Source organism: Dunckerocampus dactyliophorus, chromosome 4 (assembly GCF_027744805.1).
Source record: "Dunckerocampus dactyliophorus isolate RoL2022-P2 chromosome 4, RoL_Ddac_1.1, whole genome shotgun sequence".
Classification (NCBI taxonomy): domain Eukaryota; kingdom Metazoa; phylum Chordata; class Actinopteri; order Syngnathiformes; family Syngnathidae; genus Dunckerocampus; species Dunckerocampus dactyliophorus.
In genome coordinates, this window is record NC_072822.1 from 3,904,050 (window position 1) to 3,916,657 (window position 12,608).

At 38.0% G+C, this 12,608-nt stretch overlaps 2 protein-coding genes across 4 annotated transcripts in view; one reads left to right on the plus strand and one right to left on the minus strand.

The window, feature by feature from the left end:
- Positions 1-7,593, plus strand: part of unc5ca (unc-5 netrin receptor Ca) — a 227,900-nt gene extending 220,307 nt beyond the window's left edge. For all 3 annotated transcript variants that reach the window (XM_054773508.1, XM_054773510.1, XM_054773509.1), the window contains 2 exons: positions 1,472-1,650; positions 5,256-7,593. In XM_054773508.1, coding sequence (XP_054629483.1) covers positions 1,472-1,650; positions 5,256-5,418 — 342 coding nt within the window. In that variant the 3' untranslated portion in view covers positions 5,419-7,593. The remainder of the gene's footprint in view (positions 1-1,471; positions 1,651-5,255) is intronic.
- Positions 7,594-9,917: 2,324 nt separating this feature from the next.
- bmpr1ba (bone morphogenetic protein receptor, type IBa) overlaps positions 9,918-12,608 on the minus strand; it is a 61,941-nt gene continuing 59,250 nt past the window's right edge. Inside the window, exons 9-13 of the mRNA XM_054773936.1 lie at positions 12,212-12,404; positions 11,809-12,106; positions 11,034-11,209; positions 10,820-10,950; positions 9,918-10,360 (exon numbers count right to left, since the gene is read on the minus strand). Coding sequence (XP_054629911.1) covers positions 10,235-10,360; positions 10,820-10,950; positions 11,034-11,209; positions 11,809-12,106; positions 12,212-12,404 — 924 coding nt within the window. The 3' untranslated portion in view covers positions 9,918-10,234. The remainder of the gene's footprint in view (positions 10,361-10,819; positions 10,951-11,033; positions 11,210-11,808; positions 12,107-12,211; positions 12,405-12,608) is intronic.

Consider the following 12,608-nt stretch of genomic DNA (forward strand, 5'->3'; position numbering starts at 1 on the left):
TTAATATTTTGACTTTGTTTTTGTACCATTACAGCTGATTTTTCCATTTTTGCTGTTGTGCATGTTTGTTTGTGTGTGTTTTTTTAAACTTTTCTTGTTAAATTATATATTTAGAATGTTTATTAGGCCAATAAAGAAACGGACAAATGGCAGGAAATTGCCCCCAGGCCACACTTTAGACACCCCTGTCTTACATGACATTGCGTGTTAGTGGCGGCGCTTTACATCTCAGCACGGGACGAGAAGAAAATGGCTTGAATAGAAGGCTTCTAGAATACATAATCTCGATTATATTTATAATACGAGGCATTATTGTTATTATTACTGCATTATCATTATTATCATTACTGTCATTATTATTATTATTATTATTATTATGATTATTATTATTATTATTATTATTATTATTATTATTATTATTATTATTATTATTATTATTATTATTATATTAATTTATAACAGTAGTCATAATAATAATTAATAAATGATCATCATAAATATAAGAAACAGTTGTTGGATGCCCAGTGCTCATTTTTTTTCAAGTCATATAAAAGTTGAAAGCTAAAATAAATAGAATAAAAAATAGTAAAATCTACAGAAAAAAAAAAAAAATATATATATATATATATGTGTGTGTACAGTATAAATACTGTATGTATTAAAACACTTTATATACTGTAATACTATAGTTCTGTATATATAATTCCTTCCTTCCTGTATATATTAATTCCTATATAATCCAGTTTCCAGAATATATTCATGTAAACAGTCTATATTCTTGTGTCCTATATACAGTATATAGGAAATATATATCATTTGACTCCATAGAATTGTATTATCATGAATGCTATGGTGTAATTCTTATTGTTCATGATCAAAGTGTTGTGGGATAATTGGAGCTGTTGTATGAGATGCCGTTGTTGGGCTTGCAGGTCTTGTGACATGTGAGGTTTGGGTGTGATGCTAATAGCTGCAGCTGCATTCCGTTGTTGAGGCTGCCAGCAGTGAGTGTTCTCCGTAATGAACAATGACACGTCTTCAAAAAGCAGCAGAGAAGAAGACAAAGAAAAAGCCGTGTTGCTATGAATCAATCACTGCATCGTCTCCGCAATGACAGCCAGTCTAAGTAGACGCCATGAATAGTCTTTATTCACATCCGTGATGACAGTTGCGATTTACGCTTGTGTCGTCACGCCCACGCCTCCGCTCGCTGTCAAGAGTGACATGTTGAAAGGATGATGGTCGTTCTTGTTTTACAAAGCTGTTTATGCTAGCAACACTGCAGGTGAACAACGGAGATGAATTATTGTCGCTCTGAAGACGTCTAAGCACGTCTTTACTGTATCTCCACTCTATTTGTACTTCCTGTAGGTGTGATGGCCACGTGTCCCAATACTTTTGACCACATTTCAAACCTGAAGCGAGTGTTTGTTGATGCTGAATCGAGTTTTTCTTTGTCCTTGGACGACAGGAGCTCCAGTGCATAGACACGTCCCTCATGGACCCAGCCAGTAACATCACCACTTTAGTGGGACCCAACGCCTTCCGCATCCCCTTGTCCATCAGACAGAAACTGTGTGGCAGTCTGGACGCGCCGCAGACGCGAGGGAACGACTGGAGGATGTTGGCCCACAAGCTCAACCTTGACAGGTAGTGGATGGAGGTCACTTTTAAGTCTCCTTTGCATGCGTCCTTGTGAGGTGGCATGGATTCATTCATAAAGGCACTGGACCACTTCCACACCTAATATTTTACTGGACTTATTTATCTTCAACTTTCTTTCATCAAATTTTCATGAAGTCATATTCATTTTCATGATTTAGAGGCCATTTGGTACATTTCCTCTTTATAGTGTTTACATGTACGAGGTCTGAATGGTACGTGTGCATTGGATTAGCATTTTTTACTTCTTATTTTTATTTGAATTTCAAAAGATTTAATTTAAAAAAATACGTCATTTAGTTTAGAGATTTTTTTTTTACTTCATTTGATATATTTTAATTTACACTTTTTAAATTGAAGTAAAATTCCTTCATTTAAAAGTTGACCTGTATTTTCGAAATTTTTTGATTTATAACGTTGGGATTATGTGATTATTTTTTGTAATATTGTATTGTTTAAAAATACATTATTTAGCTCTAGGAGGTGCAAAATGTAAATGTTGACTTTGATTATATATACTTTTTAGAAATACACGTTATTCTTCAGTCTTTTTTTTCTTAATTCTCTCATTTTAAATTTTAATTAATATTTTTTCTTTTAATTTTAGGATGGTTCATTTCAGTTTTTTTAATAACATTTTTAAAAAATGCAATATTTAGCACTATGAGATGCAAAATATGTGTACTTTGATTGCACATACTTTTTTATTCTTAGTTCTCCAATTTCAAATTTCAATGAATCTTTAGATTTTAGGATTGTTCATTCGTAAATCAAATTAAAAATACAGTATTTAGCACTATGTGGCACAAAATAGAAATGTTCTCCCTTACTTATTTAAATTTTTGATTACATTTAAATTCCAGAATCCTTTTAATTAAAAAAATATATATTAAATACATTTTAAAAATGTTAAAAATACACTTTTCAGATGAACATTTTTAGATTTAGAGGGGTCAAAAATATATTTTTTTGAATGATAATTTGTAATTAAATCGAAACAAAGTAGTTTTTACATTTTCTTTAACTTTTCTGTGGATTGCATTCATGTTTAATGCCATTTAAATTCAATGATGGGAAGTTTGAAGAAAACACCAATGATTCTAACGCATGATGAGCTACATGACAGGGGCTAAATCCTAACATGGAGGAGACTGAAATGAGTGATGAATTGTTGTTGCAGCAAAGAGTGTGAGCGAGTGTGTTGTTCTTGGCCGGTGTGTGTGTGTGTGTGTGTGTGTGTGTGTTAAAAGTTCAGCTGCTCCGTTCACTGAACAGCAGGAGGCCTCGGTGAGAAGAAATGCTGAGAAGGTTCCAGGAGGCAGCAGAGGATGATACGTACAATCCAAAGTATTTCCTGAGGAACTTTGTCTCCTTCATCCTGATGGCTTTGATGAGTCACATGATGGGTTTATTCTACACTTACAGATTGTCTTTTGATGGAAAAGCAGAATGAAAAATCTGGAAAAAAACAAAATCAAAGTTCAGCCTGTAGTACTTGTAGTACACGCTGTGCACAAACATCTGCCAAGTGAGAACTTCGTGCATTTGAGGATGTTTGTGCCTAATTTGCAACTCCAAGCTGTATAAAGTTGACTGCAGTGAGCTGAAAAGATGAAGATATGAACCAATCCTACACGCTACTACATGTAGTTGTGCACACATACAGTACAGTAAATATCCTCCTCACTTTTACTTTCTTGAATATTCAGACATTTTGGATTGACCGAGAGCACAGGAGTTGGACTTTCATGGCGTTAACTTGGATCCTCAAAATGACAAACTGCCTAACAATCGTGCACACTAGCAGCAGATACAAGCAGTGCACGTGTTCATTCATTCACTTTCATGAGCTGTATGACGACATGTATCCTTTATGCGGGTGTTATTCAGCAAAAGAATGCATGCACTAAATGCAGCTTCATGGCAAACAATGTGAATACTACGACAGAGTATTAGGGCCACATTGGAAAAAGAAAATCATCTGAGATTTCGAGAATAAAGTCGTAAATTTACGAGAAAAAGACGTAAATTTACTCCTTTTTTTCTCGTAAAGATACAACTTTTTCCTTGTAAATTTACGGGGAAAAAAGTCGTAAGTGTACGAGAATAAAGTCCTAATATTACGAGAGAATAAAGTCATAAGTTTACAAGAAAAAGTCATAATATTACGAGAATAAAAAAGTACATTTATGACTTTTTCTGTTTTTTTCACATAAATGTACAACTTTATTCTCCTAAATTTCCAACTTTTTTTCTCTTAAATTTATTACTTTATTCTTGGAAATGTATGACTTTATTCTCATAAATTTACACATTTTTTTCTTGTAAATTTACAACTTTATTCTTGTAATATTATGGCTATCTGTCACGTAAACTTATGACTTTTTTCTTGTAAATTGACTCTATTTTTTCTCGTAAAGATACAGCTTTTTCTTGTAAATTTACGGGGAAGAACGTCATAAGTTTACGAGAGTAAAGTCCTAATATTACGAGAGAATAAAGTCGTAAGTTTACAAGAAAAAGTCATAATATTACAAGAATAAAGTCATAAAGTTACAATAAAAAAGCTGTAAATTTACGGGAAAAAAAGTCATAAATTTACGACAAAAAAGTAATCATGTTACACAGCAAAGTCATAAATTTACAAGAAAAAAGTCGTACATTTACGAAAATTAAGTTGTAAATGTCAGAGAAAAAGACGTAATATTACAAAAATAAATATGTAAATTTATGAGGATAAAGTCTTACATTTATGAAAAAAAGGTTGTTTATTTACGGGAAAAAAGTCGTAAATTTACAAGAAAAAGGTCAGAATATGCAAGAATCAAGTCCTAAATGTACAACTTTTTTTCTCGTAAATTTACATCCAGTCGTAAATTGATGACTTTTTTTCCTCTCAAATTTACATCTGTATTCTTGTAATATTTAGACTTTTTTTCTCATTAATTTATGATTTTTCCCCAAAATTTACGACTTTTTTTTCTGCAAAATAATAACGTTGTAAATTTACAGGGCAAAAAGTTGTAAATTTACGACAATAAAGTCGTACATTTACGGGGAAAGGTGGTAAATTTACGAGAAAAAAAGTTATACAATTATGACAAAAAAGTCAAAATATTACAAGAATAAAGTCATAAATTGACAAGAAAAAACTTGGAATATTACGAGAATAAAGTCGCAAATTTAAAAAGTCAGGCATTGTGTGAGACAGCTATGAAAATGGGGGACTGATGTGACATTTGGCCTTGGCATTTCTTTATTACTTTATTCTCCAAACCTCCGACTGTTTTTCAACGTGGACCAAATACTCAGCGGTAGAAGACACACGTGCATGTGATTTCTTGAAGTTGTTTTTATTTCTAATATATTTGCCAACATTTTTAAAAAAACATTTTAGGTGTTGTCAGTATGGCGTGTCCAATTTGGAGGGGAACAAAATGAAATGTGTGAAATGTAAAACTGTGTAATGTTATTTCTGTATGTATTAAGTGCTATAAAGTGTCATATAAAAATACATACAGTACAGTACTACATACAGTGAATGAAATGAAATCAATGGAAATATCAATGACGGCTTGTCCTCATGTTGGCAGGTACCTGAACTACTTCGCCACCAAGTCCAGTCCAACAGGGGTCATCCTGGACCTCTGGGAGGCCCAGCACTTCCCGGACGGAGACCTCAACGAGCTGGCCGCCGTGCTGGAGGAGATGGGCCGCCATGACAGCAACCTGTGCTCCATGACCACGGAACACTGACCGGGAACAACGACGACGACGACATACAGCGGTAGAAACGTTCACAGTGCTGGCGGTCGGATGCTAGCGGAACCACCAAAACAGGACGCTGGCTGGATGTGGATCTTCGCGGATGCGTCTTCTTGTGAATTTTAGCCGCCAATGGAGCAGATCAGGAAGTAAACACAACACGCCAAAAAGACTACTTGTTACTTCAAAGTTAGAAATAGTCATCACAGGTTGAAGAAGCGTGAAAAAGCAGGTCAGAAAAGCGTGAAAGACGAGGAGTGCTGTTAGCAAAGTCACGGAACGTAGCTAAAAGGAAGGTTAGGACACGAGACTGACGAGGGTCACGAAGTCTTTGGGAATGTTCAAAAGCCTTTTGTTTGGCATCTTTCCGTCCTTTCCGAGGGAATGCCGATGATCTTATTTGGTAAAAGCAACCGTCAATCAATGGCCTCTCCTGAAACAAGCCCCTCCCACAAAAAACCTTAACACCCTACTTGTAAGACGTCGTCAGTGATGGCTGTAGGGTTTTTTATTTTTTATTTTGTTACATGAAGTATTTTTCCCAGAGGGAATGGAAGGGAATTCATAAAAGCCATGGCAGGGATATCAACGTTTCCAGCAGCCAGTCTTTTTCTGGATCAAGCGTCAGCTTGGAAAAACAGAAAAGAAAAAAAGAAAAGAAAAATGTTGCGCAAGAAACGATCTAAAATGAGGCAGTGAATGCATCACGTCATGATTTCACTCATTCACTTCAATTTGTTTGCATTATGCAGTTGAAGTGTGGCATCCCCGTCGTCACTTGGATGATCACTAGCGCCCTCCAGTGGCCTTTGACCAATATGTTTTTTATTGTGTAAATACATGATTAGCATCTATGAAATATTATATTTTTGCTCAGTGATTATTGTTGTTTGTTTCATTATCATCATTACTGTCTTATTTTCTTTTATGTTTTATTGTTTTAAAAGTTGGAATTTGATTTTTTTTTATTATTACATTTTTTTTATTCTAATAAAAAAAATGTAAGGTTCCAGTTTTTTTATTTGATGGTTTAAGTTAATTATACAAATCAATGAAACTATTGCTCCAAATCACATTTTTAAAATCCAATATTTCAAGTGTTAGAAGGAAACTGTTCCAACTTTTTAAATTACACTTTTTTAAATTGTTTTAAATTACATTTCGACATTTTAACCATGAAATAAATCCAACTCTTAATTTTATTAATGCAATATATATATGTGTGTGTGTATGTGTGTGTGTGTGCGTGTACACACACACACAGGATTTTATACAGTTGATATATTGCATAATGTTATAATTTTATATATATATGGGGGTGGGGCTCAAAACATGGGTAAGAATGGGATTAATTGTGAAGAAAACCTCTCGTGCACCGTACACTTGCACGTGTATCGAAAGTGAAATTGCAATGAATGAAATGTAGCAGGCGGAAGGTTGTTAGGTTGTGTTTACGGCTCCAACGTGTCTTTTTATGAGGACGCACGGGGAACGTTGTGAATGTTTTCTGGTGGAAGTGCTAATGATTAAAAAGGGGGTTACAGGGTGCCATATAAAGATGCAAACTTGAACCCAAAAGGCGACGACGCAGCACAGCTTATTCGTATAGAAGTTTTCCTCCTCCTCATCATCATCATCCTCACCTAAATGCTGCCAGTCGACAGTTTACCTGCGAGCAGAACTCCGATTTAAATTGGATGAAATGAGCTTTTGAGTGTTGTTATTGTATCCAAACGTGTGAGAACAAGTATTTTCTATTTCACAACGATGTTGTGTGCTGTCGCCTAACACTTTTAAAGACTTCAAAAAGTTACAAAAAAAAGGAACAGAAGAGTTAGAATCTAGTTTGTATGTTTTATTTTTTTGTCTACTATGCAAACTTGGCATTGGTTCTCATGATAGACGTCTAACTAACTATAGCCGTGCTTGTAAGTGCATTTTTAGTTTGGATTTGGAAAGATTTTCCAATCAGGGGTGTTTTTGATTTCCCACGTACAAGCTTGTGATGAATTGTTCATTCTGGCACGCTTTCATGAAATCTTTGCTCAATCTTACTGAATGCTCTCCTCCCTCCCTGAGTGTTTTCTGTACAAAGTGTAAGAAAGAATTTTTAAGACGATTAATAAATTATATTTATAAGCAATGCTGAACATGATGACTTCCTGTGGTGACTTCATTCATTCGTCTTCATTTGAATACGGCCTTCCCTCGTTCATCGCGGGGCATAAATAGCTAGCAATAAGTGAAATCCACGAAGTAGCCAACTTCATTTTTTTACAGTTATATATGTTTTAAGGCTGTGAAAACCCTCACCGTACACTTTATACACTTTTCTCTGACAGGCAATAACATTTTCTCACGTTTCTCTCTTGTTTATTTGAAGTTTAATGAGCAACCTCCAGGTCTGACACAAGAAATGATTAAGTCACTCACGTTTCACACCTTTTTGTCCTGGCGCCGTTCCGCTGTACCGTAGCGTTTGTGTATCCTTGCTAAAACATATTGCTGCAGTACTCCTGTTGCAGTCCTTCTTCAACCGAAGATTCATTTACAAGCTAGCAAACAAGCAAAGAGGTGACACAAACAAGGCAGGGCGGAACAAAGGAGATTGATTGACAATGGTCTACGGCCAATCAGGACGCAGAAAACAATGGGCGGTGCAGACAGACAGAGAGGAAAGAGAGAAACACTCAACTTCCAACAATGCAATTCTTCTTAAAGGGCCAGGCTTGGCTTGCTACATTATGTTTCAGCCTTAATACTGTAATTAAAAAAACGGAAGCACTAAAAAAAATCTGCCAAAAAGAGAAATTTGAACCGTGATAGAGCGAGGGAACTTGTACTTATACTTGTACAGTACAAGACAACATGGCCTCACCTCCTGTGGCTCTTCCAGGAAATCCTCCTCTTTAAGAGGACTACCCATAATGTACAGTAAGTACATTTACATTTGCTCTCAAATACTGAAAAAAGTACCAAAAAGTATCACAAAAGTAGTAGTATTATTCATTTTCTCGAACAAATCCCTTCACCCACTGGCCTGATAGAGCAGCGTTTTAACCCGAACAAACACCCAAACACACTTTAACCCTAAACCTGGCCCAAACCAAAACTCCAACCCTTTTGTGAAAAGATACGTTCACTTTGACACAAATACCTACACATACCACCAAAAAAGTTTTTTTTTACATCAAAATAATTTATTTACAAATATAACACCATGAACTATTTACAGTTTTCACATTTGGAACTTCCTGTCACGTGTTTCTCGGTCCTCCCTGCTGAGCTCTTATCAAATGCACTTCTGCCACCGAGTGGCTGTTTTTAAGACATTAAAATTGGTCTAATGCCAAATACATTGTGAAAAGTAAATACGTTGTTGGGATCGGGCGTTTGAGTTTATAAAAACGTATAACTACGTCTTTGGTATTGAATGACTTAATGTTCCTTTTGTTCAGCAGTGGTTTTCATCTTGGAACCATTCAGAGGTGGACTTGCTGGTGTGTTTTGGATCATCGTCCTGCTGCAGAACCCAAGTTGGTTTCAGCTTGTGGTCACCAACAGGATGTTTTGGTAGACAGCAGAATTCATGCTTTCATTTATCACAGCAAGTCTTCCAGGTCCTTTAGCAGCAAAACAGGCCCAGACCATCACACTACCACCACCAAGTATGATGTTCTTTTTCTGAAATGCAACGTTACTTTTACTCAGATGTAATGGGACACACACTTTCCAAAAAGTTCAACTTTTGTCTCGTCAGACCACAGAGTATTTTCCAAAGGTCTTGGGGATCATCAAGATGTTTTCTGGCAAAATCGAGATGAGCCTTAATGTTCTTTTTGTCCAGCAGTGGTTTTGGTCTTGGAACTCTGCCATGCAGGCCGTTTTTGCCCAGTGTCTTTCTTATGGTGGAGACATGAACACTGACCTGAACTGAGGCAAGTGAGGCCTGCACTTCTTTGGATGCTGTTGTGGGGTCTTTTGTGACCTCTTGGATGAGTCTTCGCTGCGCTCTTGGGATCATTTTGGTTGGCCAGCCACGCCTGAGAAGGTTCCCCACTGTTCCATGTTTTTGCCGTTTTTGGAGAATGGCTCTCACTGCGGTTCGCTGGAGTCCCAAAGTTTTAGAAATGGCTTTATGACCTCAATTAAGTCACCTTTTAAAGCACAGGCCATGTCGGCTTGGATTTTTTTTTTTCCACTTTAATAATAAAAAGTTGTGTTGTCATTGACTAGAATTTCAATTTGTTTGATGATCTGAAACATTTGAGTGAGAAACATGCAAAAAAAAAAGAAATCAAGAAGGGGGCACACACTTTTTCACACCACTGTATATCCATAGAGACATACATCAATAGTTCCATAAAGACATACAAGACACTATACTATAGAATACTATACTATAGAATACTACAGTATAGCAGAGGTCGAATGAAGCAAATGTACAGTAACTGTAAATGAAGAGGCGACACCACAGCATTTCATTTCTAACAAATAGTTTTAATAAGGTTTTACATACAGAAAATACACAAAGTTATACATTTGTACACAAATGTAACCAGCGTCGAGAAAGCCTCACAGTTTGTACCTTGTGTCTGTCACATAGTGCCAGTCCATGTCCCTAAAAAGGCCCATTTCAAGTGTCGAGGGTGAAGGGTCGGGGTTCACGCTGCAGGTACTGATGGCCTTTGAAGAATATCATCCTCCATGCTCGCAATCACAACTTCTTCTTCTTCTTCTTCTTTGACACGCTACGTTAGCTTTCACAGAAAGCACTCCATTACGTCCGTAGCCGAAAATAACATCCTCACAACTTTATATCCTGTGACTCGGACATCTTGGCCAGCGTCTTTTTCACCCGCAAAGCTGTGAGGCGAGAGGCGGGGTTGTGAGCCCAACACTCGGTCATCAGCTTTCCCATCTGTCTCAGACACTGCAACACAAACACGCACGCACGCTTAGGTGCAATAGGTACACCTGCACAGGCTGCACCAAACATTCAAGTCGATAATGTCTTCTAATTTATTATAATAACACACCGACAGATACATTTAGTTTCAGGGGGAAAATAGTCATTTTTGTTTTTATTTTCATTTATTTGACCTTTTCATAATATGTACATGAAATAACTATTGTTTAACATTTTAATTAGCATTAGTCAGCCACATAAGAGGGTCTAATTTTAGATTTTAGATTATATTTATATTATTTTTTTGCAAAAATACTAAATATTCATGAGTTCTTTTATTTATTAGAAATGTTAATACAATGTCTGGTAAAGTAGAGTAAGGACCATTTTCCCTACATACTGTATGTCCAAACATTCATGCTCTCATTGATGATTTGGGTGTTTTAGCGTAATCCGTCTCACAAGCAAGCAGAGCGTTTTCACCTCATCGCTGGTCCATCGATTAGGGAAGGAGGGTCGTAGCTTCTTGATGCAGACCACCTCTCTCATGTCCTCATATGAAGGGTCAGTAGGGACCAGGTCGTGGTAGGGCAGCTGGTACTCCTCCAGGATGCCTTCATGCGCATAAGACCAGGATGTTGTAGATAAAATAGTACTAAAAATGTAGATGCGCTGGCAAGGAAGCGTGACGAGATACCTCCTGACACGCAGCGGCGAGCGATCTCCCACAGGATGAGTCCAAAGCTGTACATGTCGGCCATGATGTATGACTGGAAGTGACTTCTGTTCAGGGTCTCGTCCAGAACCTCGGGAGGCATGTAGCGCTTGGTGCCCACTCTGGTGTTGGGGGGGATGTCCACCTCGTTGGTGTCGCTGTTGGGAAACGGAAACACTTTCACTTACAACATCTAGATTACCAGAAAGTAAAAAATACAGCAATGAACCTGTTGTCCCTCTATTCTGCTCCATTATCTTGGACACAGATTAACCCGTGGCTAATGACCCCACGGCTGCCACCATTATTCACAGAAATCGTTATGCAAGTAAAATTTTACTTTTGACACCAGAAATCTGAGGACTAGTACCCTCAAACCAAACTAAAAACAGGTCTTTTGGGTTTGAAAACCTAGTTGGCAGGGTGTGTATGTACAACAGTATGCGTGGAACACTCCGTCACACGACCTGGGTATGTCATGGACGGCCTCATGGCTAATTATCCCACTTCTGACACCAGAAATCGAAGGACTAGCACCCGCAAACCAAACTAAAACCAGGTTGGGTTTGAAAACCTGTTAGGCAGATTGCATGTACGACGGTAATCGTGGAACAATCCGTCACACTTCCTGGGTATGTCATGGATGGCCTCAGGGCTAATTATCCCACTTCTGCCACCATAAATCCAGCCATAAAGAGGACAAGTACCCTCAACCCATCTGAAGTGTTTGCTACAGTCAAGCACGCCCCACACCCACCTGATGAACTTGACAGCCAGTCCCAGGTCGGCGATGCAGCAGGCACCATTCCTCTTGACCAAGATGTTCTTGCTCTTCAGGTCTCTGTGAGCGATGGCGGGCTTGCCCTGTGTGCCGAATATCTCGGTGTGGAGGTGGCACAGGCCTGACACAGACGAGTAGGCCAGTCGCAGCATGGCCTTGCTGTCCAGGGTGGTGGACTTGAGGTAGTCGTACAGGGAGCCGTTCTCGTGGTAGTCGGTGATCAGGTAGAGCTGAGTCCACGAGCCGGTGCCTTTAATGTCTGCTGCAATGAAACCTGAAGAGAAGGAGACATTAGTTTTACTTCATTCTAACGGTATCGGCCCAGCTTAGGAAGCCTGCTAATAGAACTATCAACACCGCTGGTTTCAGAAGGTCTTACCCAGTATGTTCTCATGCCTCATCAGGACCGTCTGATAGATTTCGGTCTCCCGGAACCAGCTGGCCTCTTCGGTGGTGAAGAAAACTTTCACGGCCACCTTCTCTCCTCGCCAGCGGCCCATCCAGACCTCGCCGTACCTGCCTTTACCGATCTGCTTCACCATCTGAATCTGCTTGGCGATGGTCCTCTGAACCTGAGGGGTAGCAGGAGTGTTACACTTTTTTACCCTTTGGTCCCAAAACGGACCCTCTCATAAAAATGGAATACTGTGGAGACATTGTTATTTTTCATACATCAAATCTTTTCATCAAACTGTTAAAAACATTTGATTTTTTCTTATTTTTAGATCAAATGTAAGGTAACGCTGTTTACCTTAAGGTCCCAAAACGGCCCCTCT